The sequence below is a fragment of the Xyrauchen texanus genome, chromosome 13 (genome assembly GCF_025860055.1).
Source record: "Xyrauchen texanus isolate HMW12.3.18 chromosome 13, RBS_HiC_50CHRs, whole genome shotgun sequence".
Classification (NCBI taxonomy): domain Eukaryota; kingdom Metazoa; phylum Chordata; class Actinopteri; order Cypriniformes; family Catostomidae; genus Xyrauchen; species Xyrauchen texanus.
This window is the reverse complement of record NC_068288.1, coordinates 25,649,250-25,672,842: the sequence shown is the minus strand read 5'-3', so window position 1 is coordinate 25,672,842 and position 23,593 is coordinate 25,649,250. Positions and strand designations below refer to the sequence as shown.

The window sequence follows — 23,593 nt, the reverse complement described above, 5'->3', positions numbered from 1 at the left end:
GCTGATGTTTGTAGGAAATTAAGATGGAGGGTTAAAGAAGAGATTCACCAGGGGAAGGAAATTATTATTCCCCAGCTTCCCCCAGACAAGACATGTCTGGAATGAGGGAAAGAAAGGATGGAAGAGAAAAGGGAGTAGGAGGAGGTGTGAATGAACAAGAGGAAGGATTCAAGAAAGGGTAACAATTGTGGTTGGATGGTGTGTTTGTTAGTCCCTTGACACCCAGACCTCTAGTATCTCACTGTGGTTTCATGTTATTTTCAATGTGAGATTTTGGTGATAAGAAATTAGTCAGGACCCAATAGACTGCATGGTGAAAATATGGTGTACTGTGAATTTAATGTCTTGACTTTGCGAATACATTGTATCTAAGATTATTTCATGGCTCTCTCTGGAGTAGTTTTTTTTCCAATTCTGAGGTCAAATATTTTTGTATGACCACTAAACTGTATAATTGACTGTTTTCCTTGGCAAAAGATTTCCTAAGCTGCGCTAGTGCTATGTGGCCTCTGTACATGCTGCGTTTCCATTGTTGAGCCAAATTATGGTATGCTAGAGCGTTCCAGGGCCAGTTGCGTTCCCACTGTCCTCGTGGCTTACTCAGGGCCAGTGGCCTTTGGCCCGCCGATTATTCATTGGCCTGAGTTTAGGGAGATACTCGTGCTGCGTTCCATTCAAGTCGGATGTGGGATATTCCTACTTGAATTCTCTGATCTCTGACCATTAAGGAATTCCATTGTCATATACTCTGCAAATTACATTTCTACAACAAAAACTGCAATGCACCCATTAGCTCAACAGAGTTTGACTGTCACCAAAGACAGCTCCTAGCAACCCAACTGGTGTTTTGTACACCTGTCTCTGCAGTCTGCAGATGTTTAGTAAACACATTTTAATATCTTGTAATCTTGGAACTTTGACTCATTGATCGATATCATTTAATAAAAGTGAATGTTTATCAGTAACATTTCTATTGGTGCCGAAATGTTTGTGTGATGTCACACACCTGCATTGGCAAAAATAAATTGCAGACACATTACAAATCCATTAAGATGCACAATGGACAAAGCGGTGCCCAAAGGAAGAACTTTCTTGAACCATGGTTCGAAATCATGGATAGTGTGCTGTTAGTGGAGAGACCACTTAGAACACCATGGCAGTTAAAGTAAAGTGAGTTGTCAAGGCTAACTTATCTTGCTAATTAGCTAATGTTTACATGCAATATAAACTTGATATTCAAGATAGCACACATATTTTGTTTGGCTTGTGAAATGAGCAGGGTGTTTGACGTTTGCATCAGGTTGGCATAATAAGGGTGGGTTTTAGGGTAACGGTACAGGGCTTTTGGCCTGATGGTGGGAATGCAGAGTGATTTTGTTCTCGCGGCTCAAGGTCCATGGCTATTGGCCCCTGCTGACCAGTTTATGGCCCTGGCTCACACTGGCCCGATAGTGGAAAAGCGGCTTATGGTCTTATATAATAATTTAAACTCAAATCAATAGTTAATGTCAGTTTATTTACTTGGTTTTTAAATAAACATATAATGAAGACCCCTTGCTTTGTATCAGGGTTTTGATCACCCTTTTAAAGTTTATTTGTAAAATTCTGTCACCATTTAATCACCCTCATGTCAAAGCTGTATTCATTTTTTTCATTCATGGAACACAAAAATAGGGCTTAGGTAGTACTTTAGTCACCATTCACTTTCATTGCATATTTTTATCCATTCAGTGAAAATGAATGGTGACTGAAACATAATTACAACAGAGAGTTCTCAATTTCATTCCTCATATTCCAATGAATGTTATGGTCAACAAAATCACACTGAAATCCACAAACCAGATTTCTGGTAACTCTAGATACAGTATGCTGAACATTGCTGTCAGTTGTAGTTCAGAGAGTGTTGGAGTTTTTAAAAGGTGAATGGTAGTCAAAGGAATTAAACTCCAACCACATCTACTGCAGTATTGTGGATGTACCTGCACATCTGTGGTCCCTGCTGCTTTTTGCCATGCCTTAAATCTGGGGGGGCACTCATGGCTCCCACTCAATATACTTGTATTCATTTTCTCGTCAAAGTCACATGCATTGCATTGCACCAGGGCATGGCCTCCTTCTGAGAAGATGCCACTAAATATGAAGAGGGAGAGAGAGAGGCCAGGGAGAATGAATCAGTTCACCCAAAATGCTAGAAATAGTTCAGCTAAAATAGTTGAACATACATTTTTGTTTTTTTATAATTTACCCTTCTGTTGTTCCAAATCCATATGACTTTATCCAGAGCAATACCTTTTTGTTCGAAAACACATGAATTTAGCTATGATTACACCTCTCAACCACACTAGAATGGTATTTTCCTCAATCAAAAATGGAGCATTTCAAAAACATTCTCCATTACCACATACTTTGGAAACCGATGATATTAAGAAACTTAAAATGGCATTGTTGTGGATGTGGCCTTAATTTTGTCTGTGGAACACAAAAGATTAGATTTTAAAAGTAGGCCATTGGATTTGTGTGCTCTATTTTCAGTATTTTGAAATCTAAATCATTCATCGTTTGTCGTTGTTCACTGATAATCTTCACCTCCGCTCTACTTCTCAAATCTCATTTGTGTTTGCGCCCATTCAGATTTGGCACATCATTATGTATCGTGACAGGTTTGACGCCAGTGATGCCAAGTGGCATTTGTTTACATGTGTGTCGTAACCAATCATGACCTACCAAGTTTGAATATGTGGAAATGTGGATATCATTTGAGACCAAATTTCTATGGTTGAAACTATTCCTTTCATCAGTGATACAAACCAAAAACTTACAGCCTGCCTATTTTTATTTATCATAACATACATTGCAGCTCAGATTCAGAGCCAATTGTCACTTCTACATAAAATATTTTATTTTGATCAGGTTTTTTGGAAGTAATTATGTTCAGTGCACAATGCCCTATGCTCTTTGACAATTCTTTATCATGAGTATGGGTTGACAGATATTTGAACTGCATGTATGATATGCACACATTAAATCCTCACTAAGCGAGAGGGAAAGTTTAATTTCACTCTTTGCTCCTTGGCTACACCAGTACGGCTTGTCGTGATGCCATCCAGAGCCTGTCGAAGCATGTCTGCCAAACTAATCACATGACTCCACAGGGTGTCCCATGAAACCCAAGAGAGGTTAAAATTATATGGAACAACTCTGTATGGAACACACACACACACCTACACTGCTGTTCAAAAGTTTGGGATCACTTACTCATTTTTTTATTGTTATTTTTTCTTCACATTTTAGAATAATAGTGAAGTAATCCAAATTTTGGAATAACAGAAATGGAATTATGGAAATGATGTTGTGACTAAAACATCCAAAATAAATAAAAAAAATATGTTATATTTTAACATCTTCAAAGTAGCCACCCTTTGCTTAGAATTTGCAGAAATTGACTCTTGGCATTTTCTCAACCAACTTCTTGAGGAATCACACTGGGATGCTTTTAAAACAGTATTAAAGGAGATCGCATCTATGCCTGGCACTTATTGCCTTCTTTTCTTTATTATTCGGTCAAAGTCATCCATTTCAAAAGCTTTTTTTTTAATACAATTTTAGTTTTGTAATGAAATAAATTAATATGTTGGCACAATTATATTTTTGACTACAAAACTATTTTCAAACATGTAAGCATACGCCTTCAGATCAAAAGGTTTTTAAGATCATGAGAAACATTTCAGTCAAACTTTTGAACGGCAGTCTACATACCAATGTGTCACTATAGCCCTGATTCTTATTTAGGTCTGTCACCACAAAGTGTTTTAACATACAGTACTGTTTGTGTAACTTTCCCATAGACTGTAAGTGTGATATCTGTAGTTTCCCTACATGGCCTTACTCAGACCAGAGTGGGTCAAATTTGCTGAGCTCACTGGAAGCACTTTTTATTTCCCACTCAGTACTCGTGAATTGTTGTGGACTGTTATGTTGATGCTGGCCCCTTATCAAAGCTAGCCCTAGGCCTGGCAAGACAGATTTTTTGGAGGCTGAATTTTCCAGAAGCTTCAAGAGATTTTGCCGTCCCCTCTGGCTCTATCCGCTCTGATGAGACAAACTAATGATTTACCACCTAGTAGCAACTGCTAAATATCATGTAAAGAATTCCTTTAGAGGTTAGTAACACATAGTATGTATGTGCATGTTTAAATACACACAAACACACAATTTTTCTTGTATTTTACATAGACACAAAAATACCAAGAAAAGCATTTTGGAAAAACTTAATCAGAGGTCTTGACTCTTTTCAGGCCAAGGACCCCTTGGTGGTTGCATTTTAAGCCTGTCCTATAATAATGTGTATATAGTACCATATTAATGTCTTTACATACTTTTTGAAGCTTACAATGCAAAGCCATTAAAATAATCACTAGTTATGTGCTGAGTCATATACAGTGCATGTACATTACATTTTAATTTGATTTCATTTTAAAATGTGAGGGAAAATGGAACATTTAGCTAAACTTTCATTGCTTTTGTTTTGGTTGAAGTACTGTATTTGCAATATAATGTAAATATAACAATATACTACTGTAGAAATATACTTATTATTCCAAAACTTTGGAATAGTTTAAAATATTTGTCAAATAATAATTGCCAGACCCCCTGCAGAACTGCCATGGAACCCCTGGGCCCGCAGACCCCTTTTTAAACATCCCAGTTTTGATCTTGTCTTCTCAGATCTCTTCCTGAGGCTGGATGCTCCCATGAATAACATCACTACCTCCCTTGGTCAGACAGCTGAGTTACACTGCCATGTTTCAGGGAACCCACCACCCACTGTGCGCTGGCTTAAGAACGATGCCCCAGTGGTCCAGGAGCCGAGGCGTGTCTCTTTCAGGCCCACTCTGTATGGCTCACGTCTGAGAATCCGAAACCTGGACACCACAGACACCGGCTACTTTCAGTGTGTGGCTACCAGCACCTACGGCACAGTATCTACCACAGGAATTCTGTTTGTGAAGTTTGGTGAGTGTTTTCGAGATTTAACCTAATTGTGATGATTTCCAAATCATTTGTAATCAAGGTAACTGATAAAAAAAAACTTCCCAGGTTGCATATTCTAAATCATTTTACTGGAAAATGTTATTGTTCAGAGGTTTATTGCTCATTTTGCAATTCAATTTGGTGCTGCTAGTGGTGCAGAAATTACACACATCACCTTTAAGCAAAAGTTGGGATTTCTTTATGTAATCTCATTGCTTTCTTAGAGCAGTAATTGAGATCTCATTTGTGATTTTTTCTTTCCACTGGGACCATTCATATCTACATACCCAAAAGTAACACCCCATATAAATCTGGACCAGTTGCAAAGCAGAGCTCCCTCAGGTTTGAATAAAAATTCTTGTAAATGTCCTGATGCTCTGTGTAGTGTTGCTTCAACCATAAATGTCCTTTTTTAACATCATCAGGGCATCATCATAAGTACAGAGCTTTAATATTTTCAGCCCTTTATAGTAAAACTCTGAGAAACTTTGTGTTGGCTGAGTAAAATGAGGTAATCAGGGTTATAATCCACTCCATGGTGCCAAGAAGCCATATTGGCTGCATGTGTTGTGGGCGAGATGTTCCCAACATGTTGTTAAAAATCCCTATTCTCCCTTTCTTCCAGATCCGGCACCCACCCCCTTGTCTGGAAGGCCTTTACCGTGAGTCCATTTTTCTTTCCTCTGTGCTGCAGCCATCTAAAATTCTCCATTATCAGTCATTACATACACTGCATCAAATGGAAAAATAACATTACTTAGGCTGTCTGCGTTTCTATTTTATGTGTGACTGAAAATATTGTATAGACCTGCACAGAAATGAATGTGTGCTTTTAAGTCTTTTAAGGTTTAAACTTGGACTGGCACTCATGTTTACTGTAATGTTAGCTTAAGTTATCCAACCTGTATTTGTTTGCATGGTCTCACAGGTCATGCATATATTAAATGGTAACCTTGGATAGAATTATTATTTGCTCTAACAATTGGATTACAATTTGTTACTAAATTATGCAGTGCATCATGAAATTTTGATTTGGTTTGGTTTGACTGCATTTGGTTTCGATGGGTTGAGTTGAGTTGAGTTTTGGTTTGGTTGGGTTTGGTTCAGGTTGAGGTTGGGTTGGGTTGGGTTGAGTTAAGTTGGTTTTGGCTGGGTTGGGTTTGATTAAGTTGGGTTCCCCTTCTGTCACTCACTCGCTATTTTATATGGCTCAATCAAACTTAACTTGGTCACAGCTAAAATATTATTTTTAAAGGTCTAATCAGGTAAAAAAATAGCTGCACAATTTCACTTATTACTGTGTAATCTGACTGGTCAAGTAGTTTTCCAAGAGTGCTGATATTTAAAATAACTGCACTGGGACACTTCACTGTATGTAACACTCTGCTTGTCTATGTTTATGGGCTTCCAGACAGTCTGTGTGCAGCATTCAAAGTTTGATCCTTCTTTGGCTTGGTTTGGAACAGTTTTTTTTAACAATGCAAAAATAGGCTAAATGTAGCAAAAACTGGCCATATTGTGTTTAAAATGTAGGTTGCTGGGTATCAACTTCTTACTGTTGTATAAAAGCAATATCACACTTGCAATCGTGCTGTTGTACTGAATATCAGCATGCCGGTAATATTGTTTAAAGGTGGCCTACTTTTAGAAGTAGTCTAATGGTCTGTATTTACTACACTGGCATTTCAAATTGGTGCTGATTTCAATTATTAGCACTGTTGGATAGAGATGAAAGCCTTAACTCCTGAACTCCTGACCATCTGACATGGCTGGTCGCATTCCAGATCACATTAATATTGATTAAAGACCACAAGCCTGCATGTGTGCCTCTAAGCCTCATATAGACAGCAACACAGCTAGTTTTGGGTTAGCGGCCCTCACTGCGCTGATTAAGGTATGCACAGAGATCTCTTTCAGCCACACATCTGCCTGTTGGTAAACATTAGTGTCATTATCAAAGGAAGCCATTCTGTCAGCTTGCATCAAGAGGAAAAGGGGTCCCTAATATTTCTGTTGTCTTTGTACTCTCTCAACTCTGCTTCTCCATTTTTTTCCCCCAGAGAAGAAACTAAAATGGCAATCTTTTCTTGGTGACAGGTACAGTGCCTGGCAAAGATGGTGTGTGTACAGAGTGTCTAGTGACATGGTGTGGCTGTGTCTCTAATACATTTCTTCCTTTAAGGAACTCTAGATCAGAGGTGCATTTAGAGGTCTGGTGTCAATGTGTAGACTGTGGGTAGACTGTGGGTTCCTCCACAGCTGGTCTTATGATGGTCTTGTAGTATGAAAGAGAGGAAATATGAGAGAAAGACGGGAGGGGGATTGAAGTATGAAAAGCAACAGGTCAACAAAGTGAGACGAGGCACAAAACTGAAATAAATTGTGGAGGAAAATGTGAGATAGTAATAATGAATGCAGAATTGTGATTGGCCATAAGATAGAGGTTGATTAACAGTCCAAAAGCAGGTCAACTTTATTTTTGTTCATTCTAATAATAAAACAAGGTATATATTTTTATGCAGACTCATTTTAATTCAGTTCAGATTATGGCATCAACCCTCACTAAGACTAATAGCGAATCAAAAGTGATGTTTAATTCTTCATAAGATGAAAATCTTCTTTGCATTGAATTTTAATAGGAACGTACTGTACAAAAGTCTGTCAATAGGAGATGGGTTAATGACATGACGCACATTATTTTGTCAAGATCAATTAAGTTTTCATTACAATGCAATTCACACAAAACAATTACATGAATGCACCCCTACTATGACAAACATGTTTTGAATCGTAATTTAATTCATTTGGATATTTTCAATAAGTCAATGAATTTTGTCTCATTAAAAGCTTGTTTATAAAAAATACTGAGTGCAGAATAGCCTTTCATTATCATTTTTATTTTAAATAAGTATTCAAATTTTTTTTTCAACTTTTGTCTTTTTGCAACTTTTATATAAGTCATTTGGTTTATCCAACATGTAGGTTGGACATTTTTCTTAGGTCATATGGAGTAACCCTGAGAAAACTTCTTGTTATTCTTGACTAAAAAATTCATGATATTTGTAAAAACAAAAAAATGATTTCATTAAATAATAATCATTATATATATATATATAATTTGGTTTCATATTTTTATATATATATATATATATATATATATATATATATATATATATATATATATATATATACATAGAGACGTTGTGTCAGAGAAGCGACACTATGGGTCTCTCTTGAGTGCCGAAATATGCCTCTGACTCCCGAAATATGACCTCTGAAAAGGCCAATGAGAAGTTGGCAGATAGTATTTGCATACCCCGCCCCCGGACATACGGGTATTTAGGCGGGCAAAACGGTGAGTTCATTCAGAATTTTCTGAGGAGCTGGAAATGGCCCGGCCACAACAGTGGCTCGGCTCAGCGACGTGGCGGGAAGGACACAACGTCTCGTTCCCTCCATCGGGGAACGGAGTTTACATACGTAACCTAGACGTTACCCTTCTGTCACTCTCTCGACGTTGTGTCGGAGAAGCGACACTAGGGGTCCCACTTAAATCATGCCATGCTCTGAGCCGTGTACGTGAACTGCTGATACAGAAGCGAATAGGTATTCTCACGTGCAAAGTCATCAGAATCCTTCTGGTTACCCTGATGAGGGGAACAAGGTGATGCTTGCCAAACCTGGCTGGGCCTCTTTTCTCTCTATGTTTCTAGCATAGAGTAATAACGGTCGGGGCCCTTACATGCATCAAGGGAAGGGAGTCTTACCCAGTGTCCTATTCTTTCAGGGGGAAAAGACCCTGTGGAGACCACACCTACCCTGCAGGGGAGGTAAAGGTGGCGAAAACATCACATGGCCGCTTAGGTCCTATGTGGAAAAAATTACGCGGTGGTAGATCCAGCCTCGGAGAGGGGGGAGTTGCTACAGCACAGCGACTGAGGCAGCTGGGACCACTCGCAAGGGGACAGTACCGCGGAAAATAGTCCGCGTAGGAGGCCTTGACCTGTGGAGCACCTATTCCAGTACAGGATAGATTAAGTACCCATGGTGGATTGGGTCGGCGTGTTCCTCCCCTGAACTGCGGACCCATGAGGGCTAGGGAGGAATCATCCAGGGATCCGAGAGATGGGGTCTCCTGGGAGAAATAGGCGCACGGTTTTACCTCGGCTGAGGGAAAGGGCGCTAGGCACAAGCGATTCACTCGGCCAGTTCGTCAGCATGTTACCAAGTTCTACGGGCTCGGACCTGAGAGAACATGGGACGGTACTGACTCATCTCGGAGATTGTAAAATCTCGTGAAGGTATTAGGTGTTGCCCACCCTACTGCTCTACAAATGTCTGCCAGGGAGGTGCCCCTGGCCAGTGCCCACAAGGACACAACACTTTTTGGTCGCTCGAACCCGCAAGGGGGGGGCACGGCCTGGGTGTGATAAGCCAATGAAATGGCATTGACAACACAGAGGGCAAGCCTCTGTTTGTAGACAGCGTTCCCTTTCTGTTGTTCCCCGAAGCAGACAAAGAGCTGCTCAGAACGTCTAGAGCTCTGCGTGCGGTCCAAATAAGTACGCAAAGCACATACCGGACACAGCAATGAAAGGGCTGGGTCTGCCTCATCCCTGGGCAGCGCTTGCAGGCTCACTACCTGATCTTATGAAGGGCGTGGTAGGAACCTTGGGCACATAGCCCGGTCGCGGTCTTAGGATCACATATGTGTCTGCCGGACCAAACTCCAGGCCAGTGTTGCTGACAGGTCCCCGACCCTCTTGATGGAGGCGAGCGCGATCAGCAGTGCCATTTTGAGAGAGAGGGCCCTGAGTCCAGCTGAGTCTAGTGGCTCGAATGGGGTCTCTGGAGGCCCGTGAGGACCACTTAGAGATCCCAGGAGGGGAACAGGCTTGGCCGGGAGGGATTTAATCTCCGGGCGCCTCTTAGGAACCTGATAATTAAGTCGTGCTTGCCCAGAGACTTGCCGTCTACTGTATCGTGGTGAGCCGTGATGGTGGCGACATAGACCTTAAGGGTGGAAGGGGACAGCCTCCCCTGCAGAAATAAAAGCACTGACCTAACTGCGCACCTCTGTAGGTCTTCAGCCCGGGAAGAACACCAATTTTCAAACAGACGCCACTGTAGGGCTTAAAGATGCCTGGTGGAAGGGGCTCTGGCTTGGTTGATCGTGTCTACAACAGTAGGTGATAGACCGGCTAGATCTTCCGCGTTCCATCCAAGGGCCAGACGTGGAGGTTCCAGAGGTCTGGGTGTGGATGCCAGAGCGTGCCCCGTCCCTGAGAAAGCAGGTCTTTCCTTGGGGGAATTCGCCAAGTGTGTTGCGCGAAGTGTGAGGCCCGAGAACCAAGTCCGAGTGGGCCAGTACGGGGCCACTAAGGTGACTTGCTCCTCGTCCTCCCTGACCTTGCACAGCACCTGTGCAGGAAAGCTCATTGGGGGAATGCGTACTTGTGCATCCCCGTGGGCCAGCTGCATGCCAGTGCGTCTGCCCTGAGGGGAGCCTCTGTTTCGGGCGTACCAGAGCAGGCAGTGGGAGGTTTATCGGGAGACAAACAGGTCTACCTGGGCCTTGCCGAACCGTTCCTAAATCAGCTGGGCCGACTGGGGTTGAAGCCTTCACTCTCACTGGGCAAGCGTTGTCATGACAGCGCATCCGCTATCACATTGAGGTTGCCGGGGTGTGAGTGGCACGCAGCGACTTGAGTCGGGACACCTGCTGCAAGGGTACTCCTGCCTGTAAAAAGCAGAGGTCTGTCCAGGGTTTGGACAGGCTCTGTCACGTCTTTGAGTAAAAGAGTAGCGATTTCCGTGCACAGGGAACCGGCATGTTCACTGTGTACTGCGGAAAAACGGACGCCCGCGAAGGGGGGCGGGGCCTGGCAAACTGAATTGCGTAACCGAGTCGAATGGTCCGGCCCAGCCATCTTGACGGGTTGGGAAGAGAGAGCCATGCCTCCAAAACTCTGTGCTAGGGGCACCAAAGGGAAGAGTATTTTTGACGTACCCGGCGGGGCTTCGCAGCGGATGGAGCAGGTAGTACGGCATCGGGAGGCAAGGGTGCTTACCTTGCTCTGCACACCCGGCAGGGGGCGGGTTCGTGACTGAGGAGGAGGTCCAGTGCAGGCGTTCTCTAGACTCGTCAGAACCGGCCGGCCGGGGAACAGTCATGGGGCTGAGGGCGGTGGTCCATGTCCAGTGTGCCGGGACTGTTGAAATCTGGGGGCAGAGTGCCGTGAGAATGGCATTTGCGGGCCAGGTGACCCAGAGACAAAAGGAAATAGCTCTATTATTGAGAATGTATAATTCGAGCAGACCCGAAGGTGGCAGTCCAGGAGAGTTATCCACATCAGACGCTGCTGTAACGCTCTCCGATGCAGCGGTGATGTCGTCATCCAATGTCCGGGAGCTCAAGGGACCGGACGGCCGGCCGTAAGCGGACTCTGAGCTCGGGGAAAGCAAGCAAGCGTGCCGGGGAGGCGGGAGGTTTCGAGAGGATTTACCAGGCGAAACAGAGCCCGCCATTATCCCCAAATTGTCGGCGCCTCAATCCCGTAGGAAGGAGGCGAGGCGCGGGGGGGCGGCTGAAGTGGCTTTCTCTCATTACAAAAGAAAGCAGAGATTGCAACGCTGCCACGGCTATGTTCTCGCACTGAGAACATAACCATTCATAAAACACTGCCTGCGTGTGATCGCAGCCCAGGTACACGAGGCAGCTTTTATGACCGTCAGAGGTGGGGCGAAATCAACCGCATCCAGAAACTACACAGGGGTGTAAAAACATCTTTAAAAAGACGCGTCCTGAAAAGGACGTTCAACGCCGCTGTGTCTTGCTCTTTTTAGAGGAAATTACTCTTTTAAATAAAATCACTCTTTTATAGAATAACTCTTTCGAGTTGTCTGCGCTGTCGAAGCGCCCAGGGGCAACAATGCACAGCCGTGCAAGAAGGAGAAATCCGCTGTTATGCACCGTCAATCCAACAGCATGCAGATCGTCAGAGGAAAAAGCAGGAACTATTGTGTGTGACTCGCAGCAGACTGCATGCACTACCATCGGCTCAGAATATTTTTTTTTTAATGAACTCACCGTATTTGCCTGCCTAAATACCTGTAATACCTAGTGTCGGAGAAGCGACACTAGGGGTCTCTCTTGAGTGCCGAAATATGCCTCTGACTTATGAAAAAAGGCCAATGAGAAGTTGGCACACAGTATTTGCATAGCGACAGAAGGGAACTGTGAAGTTCACCAAGATGCTTGAAACACCCTACCTCCCAACTAAATTGAAAAGCTGTGCACAAGTGTACCAAGGAGAATTGGTGCTGTTTTAAAGGTAAATGGTGGTCATTTGTATGTGTACTGTTCTTTGTATGAATTATATAGATTAATAACAGCTATTAATGCTATTATGTTTGAAAACATCCCCACTTTACGGTATTTCGCACAAGTGCCTAAAATTTTGCACAGTTCTGTATGACTGTAATGGAGTCCCATGAGCTCTCATGGCCAGAGAAGTTTGATATGTTATTCTTTGTTTGATGAGGGCATATTTTAATTTGATTCAGTGATCTGAGATCAACTTTATCATTTGCAAAGGAAAGGCTTAAGCATGGTAAGCTTGTCTTGAAACAGCAAGTAGCCTCTACATCCAGTCTCCTGTTGTGTCTAGCACTTCTCAGATACTCACCACAGCTGCACATTATGATTACTCACACTGAAGACCTTATTCATAAACTTTCTAATAAATGCAATATGTTTTCTTCCCTTTTGCACTGCCCCTCACTTTTAACGTTGCCTTCTTTATGGGGACCACCTGGAAAGGAGGTAATCGAACACCATAGATGGGGAACAGACAGAACCTTGAGGGGAGAAACAATGGGCACCGTTGTTCTGGCCCAAATGTCAGCCATCCTGTATGAGAGAGGTCTCAGCATCACACCTCTCTCCACTGAGCTAGATGCAAGACGCAAAGGTGTTCTTCAGAAGCATGATTGAACAATTTAACAGACAAGAACAAATTTAAGGGAAATAAAAGGCTTTACCACCAGCTTTCCCTAGATTGCTTTCTTGCAGCATCTTGCATGACAATTTTATTGCTCAGAGGTTGCTCTTTCATAGAAAGTCTTTCCAATTAATATTAATTTCCAATAGGATATCAGTAATAAACTGGCACTAGTTTTTAATGTGTGAGGTACTATTGGGATATGGAAGGATTTTGGTGTGAAGTGCAGCACTGACTTCACCCAAAAAATGTCACAGTGTACTACTCCCTACCAGCTGTTTGTTTGTTTATACAGTATGTCCCATATTTCCTTATTCTCCTAGTTCCAGTTCTTAACAACTACTTCTCTCTGGCTCTTGATTTTTAAATATGTTTAAATTCTCTGTGGAGTATAGGGTTTGTCCATTGCAAGCCCTAAATATCACATCCCTAGTTACCACCTTTTCAAATTCTCATTTGTAGTTCTATGTCAGTCTGCCATCACCAGCCTCTTTCAGTTCGAAAGTGGTGTACATTAATCAAGCCGAAAGAGCTGCTAAGGTTTACCTTATAAAAATATCATTAATGATCTGTAAATAGACATGAATTTTGTACTGTGATTTTATCATGAAGAGACAGCTTAATGTACACAATGCAGTTGTGCTGCTGGTTTCCCATGAAACACATCAAAATACTTTTAATAGTAGACTTCTGAATCATATACGGCCCTGTGTTTTTGCAAGGTTGTTTATAACATCCTTTTTTGTCTGTTTGAAACGATTAATATTACCATCACTGCCTTGTCAAGCCTGTTTAACTTTCCCCCAGCTGGTCTGAAAGGGAAACTTCTTGTGAAATAAAATGAAATTTATTTAAGAGACACTCTGATTTTGTACCTTTTTTTTTTTTACTTGTTACTGGCCTACCGAATGGTGAATTGAAAATATATTGACAAAGTCCAGACCAACATTTTCTAATGATTGGGCCATCAGGGTACATGTGCTAGAGACATCCGAGAATCATTGTATTGGGTCCCCCATCCTGCTTTTGAATAATAATATAATACTTCTGAAAGCTATTCAAGGGTAGTGATTCAGTTGTAGAAATCTCTTATTACAACAAGGATTTAACAAAAGGGTTCTCATAACTTCTGCTCTATTTTCTTCGACTGATGTTAAAGTAATAGTTTATTTAAAAATGAAAACTCTTTCATTATTTTACTCACCCTCATGCATTCCAAAGCCATATGCTGTTATGTTTTATGTGGAGCACAAAGGGAAAATGTTTAAGGAATTTCTCACAACTATTTTCTATACATCAACTGTAACTGTGTGTCAAGCTCCAACCTCCAAAAACAACCAAACAAATATCTTGTGTGGTGTATTACAAGTCATACAATAGATTTGTGTAAGGCAACTGAGCCAAATGTATGCTTTTATTCAGTGAAAATATTGCCCTCTGCTGCAGATCTCAAATCAAATGTTTCTGCAGTAATGCACATCATACAATTTGGTCAATATTCACCCAAGATGTATGAACAAGAGCTATGTGAAGATTCTTCAAGATTTATCCTTTTGTGTTTCATGGATAAAATAATGGCTTAAGGGTTTGGAAAGACATGAGGGTGAGTAAATAATAATATAATTTTCATTCTAGGCTGAACAATTCCTTTAAAGTTCAGTTTCTCAGACGTCATGCTATACATTTGATTCTTAAAGATTTTAAACGTCTTTTAAATAAATGGCCATTCAGAACCATGTCACTAAGGTGTATTGTTAATGAAATTAATTTAATTATAGAGTCATGCTTTAATGATTAAATTAAGTTGTTTGTATAGCATGCTGATTTGGCACATTGAGTTACGGAACTTGTAAAAGCTTCTCAGATTTACTGCATGTTCACATTCCTTCATGGTTTTTTTTTCTTCTTCCTCACAGACATGTTAAATCTTAAGAGACACGTTAACCTTACAACCGGTCACCACATATCACTTACAGACCAGTAAATATGACCAGGTTATAGTTTTTGCTGATTTAGATCAGATAATGCCTCTTTTCTTGGGAATTTATTCAGTATTTATTAATTTATTGCAATTTATTTATTGACTTGACCAAAGATAGCAGTCTCGGTTAAGATCTCAATCTCTAACTTGTTATATTACTTTTTAACTAAGTGTTGATTGATTGAAGATTTGAGCTTTAATATGAGTCTCTTGGTATATGACCTTTGACCTGGTATGGTATATAGCAGAGGTGCAGTCTGAAACATGAGTCTGGCCTTTTTGTCAAAACCTTTTTTCCAGTCTCAGGGCATGCAGTGCAGGTCACCATACCTCCCAGCACCCCATATGACTGCATATTAACCTCTGTCACTCAATGATATCAGCCTGTTTATCTTTATTTTACTGGTATGCTACTATATGCCAGCTGATATCAGTAAACAAAAGGTAATCACAGGCAAAAATATTTTCCTTTTGGTTAACCACAACAAGGATGGCTGAAAATTGTTTCTGACAGTTATAAAACATACTTTTACATTTATTTAAGCCTGTCAATTTAATACATCAACATAGTACAATTTATACAATTAATTAAAAACATAAACCTAACTTGACACAGAATCTTTGCTGCATAACACTGAAAAAATTAGACATGTCACAATGGCCAAAAGACCTTTATTGATTTCACCAGATGTGTCGCAGTGTCCCATTGGTAATTAAAAAATTTAAATATGTCCAATACATCCAGAGGCCACTCAAAACAAAAGCTTGCCCACCCAAATAAAAAAAGTGTTTTACTCTTAATAATACTGTTTAGGGAAGTATAATGTGGCAATATTATGCTGAAATTTTGATGCATCTATTATGGTATTTAAAAAAATATATACAGTATGGTGGTGGCATAGTGGGCTAAAGCACAACTGTTAATTAGAAGGTCGCTGGTTCGATCCCCACAGCCACCACCATTGTGTCCTTGAGCAAGGCACATAACTCCTGGTTGCTCCGGGGGGGATTGTCCCTGTAATAAGTGCACTGTAAGTTGCTTTGGATAAAAGTGTCTGCCTATGCATAAATGTAAATGTATAATAATCACTACCCAATGTGTTGCAGAATCTGTGCAGATTACACATGCACTCTTGCAACAGACACAGGGCACATGACGGAGGAACCAAACATGCACTTTAAATTAAGAAAGTTTAGTTTTAGATTTTTGCCTGATTGTTCACTTGTCTATTTTTACAAAATAAGTTAATTGTTGGTCTTTTCTTCCCCAATTACTCATATATTACGTTTTTAATTCTGTAAGCCTACTTGGCTTAAAGATCAGGCTATCTGCCTGTATAGATGACAAATCCATTATGAATAATCAGCAGTCTACCATCGGTTTGTGTTAGTTTGAATAAAGTATGACATGTTATTATCATTTATTTATATTGGCTCAATAATTAACGTACAGTATTATTTTTCTTATTTTCTTATTATGAGCCAAATCTATTTATTATCTAAAATTAAGTTTTTAACCAGTGAATGTAACCTAAACCCAGGTATTTCTTTTTCCTCTGTAGTGCAAATTATCCTAACATTTATATTTTTGTCTTTAGCATTTTTTAAAAATAATTATGAATACAAAATAATTGTATCAAATTTTATGACTAATTATTAAGCCTTGTATTCTCAGACATTAACAAACCTACCTACTTCATTGATAAAAGTTTCATTAATTTGTTTTGTTGAGCATTTAAAATAAACACAGGGTTAAAAAAACACAAAAATAAATTGAGGTCGTGCACGCGCACCCACCCAGTCCGACGGATACCATCCAACCCCACCCCAGCAGATAATTTCATAGCGACAACCCCTCAAAATGTTTAGAGCACCTGCCCATCAGAATGTCTCTGTGTGCCCCTACTGTATTGTAATGTACTGTACAGCTGTTTTCCTTTTGTGTTTTGCAAAGTTTGCAGCTTCAGTATTTGTAGATAATTTTTTGACATGATTCTATTGTATACTGGAAAACGATGATAAGCGTTTCATATTTTAAAGGCTTTTTTTGGCAAAAACACAAAATGTATGCAAAGAGTCAATATTTACAGTGTTGTCCCTTGTTCTGAAAAACCTCTGCAATTTACTCTGGCATGCTGGGTATCAACTTCTGGGCCAAACCCTGACTGATGGCGATCCATTCTTGACTTATTAGTGCTCGGAGTTGATCACAATTTGTGGGCTTCTGCTTGTGCACTTGCCTTTTGAGGATTGACCACAGGTTCTCCATTGGATTAAGATCCGGGGTTTTGCCTGGCCACATATACAAAATTTCAATGCAATGATCTCCGAGCCCCTTGCCTTGTGACATGGTGCTCCATCATGCTGGAAAATGCACAGATCATCATCAAATATCTCCTGCATCGTTGGGAGAGGTTGTTCTTGCAGGACGTTTTGATGCCAGTCTTTATTCATGGCAGTGTTTTTGGGAAGAATTGTGAGAGAACCCACTCCCTTGGATGAAAAGCAACCCCACACATGGATGGTCTCAGGATGCTTCACTGATGGCAGGACACAGGACTCATGGTAGTCGTTCGCCTTTTCTTCTCCGGACTATCGATTTTCCAGATGTCCCAAACAGTCAGAAGGGGGCTTCATCAGAGAAAATATCTTTGCACTAGTCTTCTGCGGTCCAATCCTTGTACTTCCTGCAGAATTTCAGTCTGTCTTTGATGTTTTTCATGGAGAGAAGTGGCTTCTTTGCTGCCCTTCTTGACACCAGGCCATTGTCCAAAAGTCTTCACCTCACTGTGCGAGCAGATTCACTCACACCAACCTGCTACCAATATTGAGCAAGCTCTGCACTGGTGGCAACACGATTCCGTAGCTGACTCCTCAGGAGGAGACAGTCCTGGTGCATGCTGGACACTCTGGGACATCCTGAAGCCTTCTTCACTGCTGTTGAACCTCTCTCCTTGAAGTTCTTGATGATCTGTTAAATGGTTCTTTCAGGTGCAATATTCTTTGCTGCAGTTTCCTTCCAATTAAGCTTTTTGCAATTATTTAAAATGTTTAAATTGTGCTGATCACTCTGCACAATATTCTAGAAACAATGTGAATCAACACCACAACAAATGAAGCAGAAAAGTTTGTGAAACACAAAATTGATGTCACTAACAATACTTTTGGCCATGACTGTAGTAAGAATAGTGGGAAATGTGTGACAAATCTAAACAAAGACAGACAAACACTAATTAGCTTGGCAAGGAGTCCCAGATTTTATCTGCATTTGAAAAACAAAGCCAACGAAGGTAAACGCTTGTTGCATATTGAGGAAATGTTTAAAAAGAACGAAATTTGAAGTTTGAGCTTGCATGATATTGATTTAGTTCATTGTTTTAGATTTGTTTGTTTATACACTATATCAAGAGAACCTAAATGATTATAAGGTGGGATTTGATACTTTTTGAATGGTTTTAATATTATTTTTTTTACTTGAGTTACTGCACGCATATTGTTTGAATGAATGGGTGAGCTTCCTCCTTATAATGCTGTGCAAGAAAGTTTATACTTTTTTATTTTTTATTTAGATGTAACAGTTATACATTACTACTGAATACTTGGAATATTGAGTTATAATGGCATTGATTATCCAAGGACAAAAAGCAAAAGCCAATGGTTGCTGTAAATTCCCAATTATTTTCATGCAAAGTTCTGCCATTTTACAATTATCTGATTTGTTGAGAGACTAGGCCTAACAGATGATGCATGTGCCATGCTCCCAACATGGTAGTGTTCAGTATATGTCTGTTGGTCACTCGAGTTTGAATCCAGCTTGCTCAAGGTGTTTCCTGATATTACTGAACTGACAGAATTTCGTTACTCTACAGTTTGGATTCTAATTCACTCTAATTATCATTAATATACACACACTTTCATGTTTTAGGCCCTAGCGTATCCCCACTCTATCCTCGAATACCACAGAATTACTCTCTCCATCATCAACCTCTCCTTTTTCAATCCATTCTTTCCCATGCACCCTCTCCTCTGGATTTTCCATGAACGTGAATTCTTGCAGCCAAACCCCTTGATTGTTTTCCAAGTGAGCTACAGCGGGTGCACGTTTGGACACACAAATTTAAATATGAATGAAAGCTCAGAGATGCCTTTTCTTTTTCTGTACATTTTTGCTGAGGGAATAAGTTATATCTTATTCCCATTACTTTCAGAGGGACACGTGACTAGTAAATGTACTTTTATTGGGAGAGCATGAACTTTATTCTCTAGGCCCTTCTCAAATGGATAACCCCATACCTGCAGAGCAAGTTCCATTCAGTTTGAATGTTTTTTAAAGCTTTGAATATCCAACATTTTTGTAATAATATCTTAGCGAAGATAGTTTAATGGTATACACAGTATACTGTATATACAGTATATACTATTATGTTTATCATATATCATATACTGTATATATTATATCAGTAAGCTAGCTTTATACATTATACATAATGTATAATTATTTGTTCTGTTGATATGCACAGAGATAAATAGGCCAGGCATTAAAGACAACCCGGGCAGTTAAGTAGAAAAGAAAGCTGATTTATTGTGGCTTACATAGAATGTCTGTGTTTTCCTACACATGGAAGGTAGCACTGAGTACTGCATCCTAACTCAAGCTTCCCCAGCCTCTATAAAAAAAATATTGGTTGTGTTGAACATGCATGTTCATGTCATTTTAATGAACATTTTTGTATTATGATCTGTACACTTTGGCTTGGTAAATGACAAGGTGAGACAAATCGCAAACATGTATTAAAATATGCTGGAGAGGCTCTTTTGGATAGAGGCTGCTCTTTAGTAGGCTTTGTGATTCTATGAGTCATATTGTAAGCTTAGTTGTGCTTTGTCAATTCTTGGAGCCAACACTATTACGCATGAACTCCAGGTACTTGTTTGGCAGACAATCACAGAGTGTGCAATAACGTTAAATAACAGTGGTATCAGGATTCAGTCTTATAACTTACACACATTGACACCCACTTCTATTCGAGCACACACACACACACACACACACTCACACACACACGTATGTTTATCAGTCTATATAAATAATGAATGACTTCCAATAAACTTCTGTTGTTTTTAATGTAAAGCTTATTATAATTAAAACAGACTAACCCTATCCCAAACCCTCCACCTAAAATAAAACTTTTTGCATTTTAAGATAAAAAAAACATTAATTAATCAATGTTAATTCACGTAAAACATCCATCCATCCATCCATCCATCGTCAACCGCTTATCCTGTGTACAGGGTCGCGGGGGCTGGAGCCTATCCCAGCTAACATTGGGCAAAAGGCGGGGGACACCCTGTACAGGTCGCCAGTCCATTGCAGACGTAAAACATTAATTAAAAAATTAATATTTAATTTATGAATAAACATTCCAAATTAGGGCATCTCCAAATGTCCTCAAAGGGAGGCTTTTTCATATTTAGCTGACTTCTTGGGACACACACACTCCACAATGTAGGATTTCTATAATTTGTTTTATACCACCTCAACTTGTCAGCTCTGTTTGTAATTGAACGATCGGTACACATTGTGGCTCAGTTGATAGAAAATAAACAGACTATTATCCGCCAATGAATGTTTCCACCTTCCTCCTAATGGCCTACTAACAGCTTGACCTCTCTGCTCTCTTTGTTTTGCAAATCACTCAACTGAACAGTGTGTAAGCAAATCATCTGCAGTACAGCCAAACAACCAATCTCACAGTTATATGTTCCAGTGAGAATGGTTGTACCCAGTGGACATAGACCTATGAGTTGAGAAATTGGAGCCAGAGCCTCAGCATTACTCTCAGGGATGTGACGTAATCAGATGGGGTGAGGAGTAAAGAGATTGAGGGAAGGATTATCTTCTGGGTTCCTGTAGGATAAAGCACATATTCGAGATTTAATGGCACACCTGATCTGGCTTCCAACAGATGTTGATGGATGGTTGTTGACATCACATCTAAAATCAAAATATGGGTGAATTATCAATGATCAAATCTGAACTAATCTTTTTGGTAAGCAGAAAAAAAATGAGTCACTGAATTTAATCAAAATCACCACTACTAATTCTTTGGCTGAACTTAAATACTTCAAAGAGGCCTTAGAGAACTTAAATAGCTTGTATAATGAAAGCCAGCTTTGGTGAATGTATGTTAATTGGAAACAACATGCTTAATTAGCTTAGCAATTGCTTAATGAGTAAAGTAACATAGAACTACCTTACTTTGTGTCTGTATACATATGCCTTGTAATCATAACTTCTACCTGTCCTCAAGCTCCACCATTCACCATAATTCACCAAAACCTCCAACATAACAGATATTTTTCTAAATAACACGACAAATCCGTAAACACATACTAGTCTGCCTCTTCACATTCATCTCACACAAAACACATTGTATAACACTTAATTTTTACATTTATTCTCCCTTTCAATTGCCATGCATAGAATTAGACATCCCCATGCCCAGTTTCAGTTTAATTTAAATTTAAAAAGTTTAATTAGAAAGACAAATTCATAAAACTCACAACAATAAATAAATTCTGATTACTTGAAAGCTGAAAAAGAAAGAATACTCATTAAGGTTATTTTCTTTTCATTTTATACTAATTGGTATCATTCAATTTAACCCTACTCAACACAGTTAATTATTTGAGCATTAGGATTTACAGTGTGCAATGACAAAAATAATAATACAAATTGTAATAATAATAATAAAATCTGTACATTACTGCACATCCTTATACAGTAATGTACCATTGGTGTGACTGATGCTGTAATAATTACTGTTTGTAGCTATATATTGTGTCTCTTATGAAATCATATGGCTAGTATTTGACTATAGTTTGCATGTCCTGTTTCAGTCTGTTTCTGAGTAAACTCAAGGATTGCAGGGTTGTGTCCTTTGCTTCTGTAATAGAGGCGTCTATTGTGGTAGTGTAACATGAGGACTCGCTCCTCTTTTTATTCGTCACTCCTAATGAGAGTCCCTTGGTGATTGTCTTTCCCTTCCTCTCTAGATCTTGCAGTTACAGACCACAGGCCCCCCTGTATTAGGGACAAACCAGTTCACTGTTTCCCATATTCCCCTGTTGTTAAATATACAGCAACTGACCCAGGTCAAACATTAACAGAGGAGTTTACCTGACCATAAATTGTGTCTTTTTCGAAAATATCAAAATAAAACACGTGGCTTCATTTTATACAGAGTACTGTTTGAAAGTCCTCATTAAACAAGCTTTTATGTGTCCTATATTAAGCATACAGAACAGTCTTGGAAACCTCGTGTGTGAAGATATAAAGCCAATAAAGTACTCTGTTTTACAGATTGAGGCATTCTGCCTATTTTGGCCAGTTGAAACTCTGCTCAAAATACCCTATGCTTGCAAATGTAGCTTTGGTTTTTGTAAGTCTTTGTGAGGCTTTGATTTTGCATAGATAATGCAGCATACAGTATATATTATAAAAATGAATTCATATTGCATTGAATTGCACAGTCACTGAGGAGTGAAATACAAACACTATTATTGCTTTCAGGGAACACAAAGTAACAGATGAAAATACTGAGTAGTAAAAAGTACAACCCTAATTCCGAAAAAGTTGGGATAGTATGAAAATGCTAATAAAAACAAAAAGGAGTGATTTGTAAATTATATTCACCCTTTGCTAAATTGAAAGCACTACAACTAAACATTGTATTGTTTTTTTTTGGGGTGTTTTTTTTTTGGGGAAAATGTACAGTAATTAAAATCAGATGATTGCAACGTGCTCCAAAAAAGCTGAGACAGGGGCAATTTAAGACTAATAACAATTTGATAAGTTTAAATAACAAGGCAATGTGCAACAGGAGATGTCAATAGGTGAAGCAATCGTGTCATAGTATATAGGGAGCCTCCAAAAACAGCTTAGTCCTTCAAGACTTGTCAATTTGCCAACAGATGCTTCAGCAAATAATCCAGCACTTTGAGAACAATGTTCCCCCAAAGACATATTGGAAGGATTTTGGGCATTTCACCCTCTACAGTGCACAATTTAGTTAAAAGATTCAAGGAATCTGGTCAAATGTCTGTGCATAAAGGGCTATATGAAAACCACTTCTGAATGCGTGTGATCTCCGTCCCTCAGATGACACTGTCTAAAAAAAATCATCTGTAATGGATATTATGAACATGGGCTTGGGATTACTTTAGTAAACCTTTTTTAGTCAACAACACTCGCCACTGCTTCCACAGATGCAAGTAAAGACTTTACTATACAAAGCAGAAGCCATACATCAACACTGTCCAGAAGCACTGCCAACTTCTCTGGGCTCAGTCTCATATTTGATGAAAAGTAGAAAAGTGGAACTGTGTTTTTTGGTCCGATGAGTCCACATTTCAAATAGTTTTTGAGAAGCACAGCTGTCGTGTTCTCTGGGCCAAAGAGGAAATGGGACCATCAATGCTGAGTCAGGTCCAAAAGCCAGTGTCTTTATGGGCCAGGGGTGTGTCAGTGCCCATGGCATGGGTAACTCGCACATCTGTAAGGGCACCATTAATGCAG

At 39.9% G+C, this 23,593-nt stretch overlaps 1 protein-coding gene across 2 annotated transcripts in view; it reads left to right on the top strand.

Annotated features, from left to right (window-relative positions):
• LOC127654085 (inactive tyrosine-protein kinase transmembrane receptor ROR1-like) overlaps positions 1–23,593 on the top strand; it is a 185,380-nt gene that overhangs the window by 143,653 nt on the left and 18,134 nt on the right. For both annotated transcript variants that reach the window (XM_052141069.1, XM_052141070.1), the window contains exons 3-4: positions 4,726–5,013; positions 5,657–5,693. In XM_052141069.1, the coding sequence (XP_051997029.1) occupies positions 4,726–5,013; positions 5,657–5,693 (325 nt within the window). The remainder of the gene's footprint in view (positions 1–4,725; positions 5,014–5,656; positions 5,694–23,593) is intronic.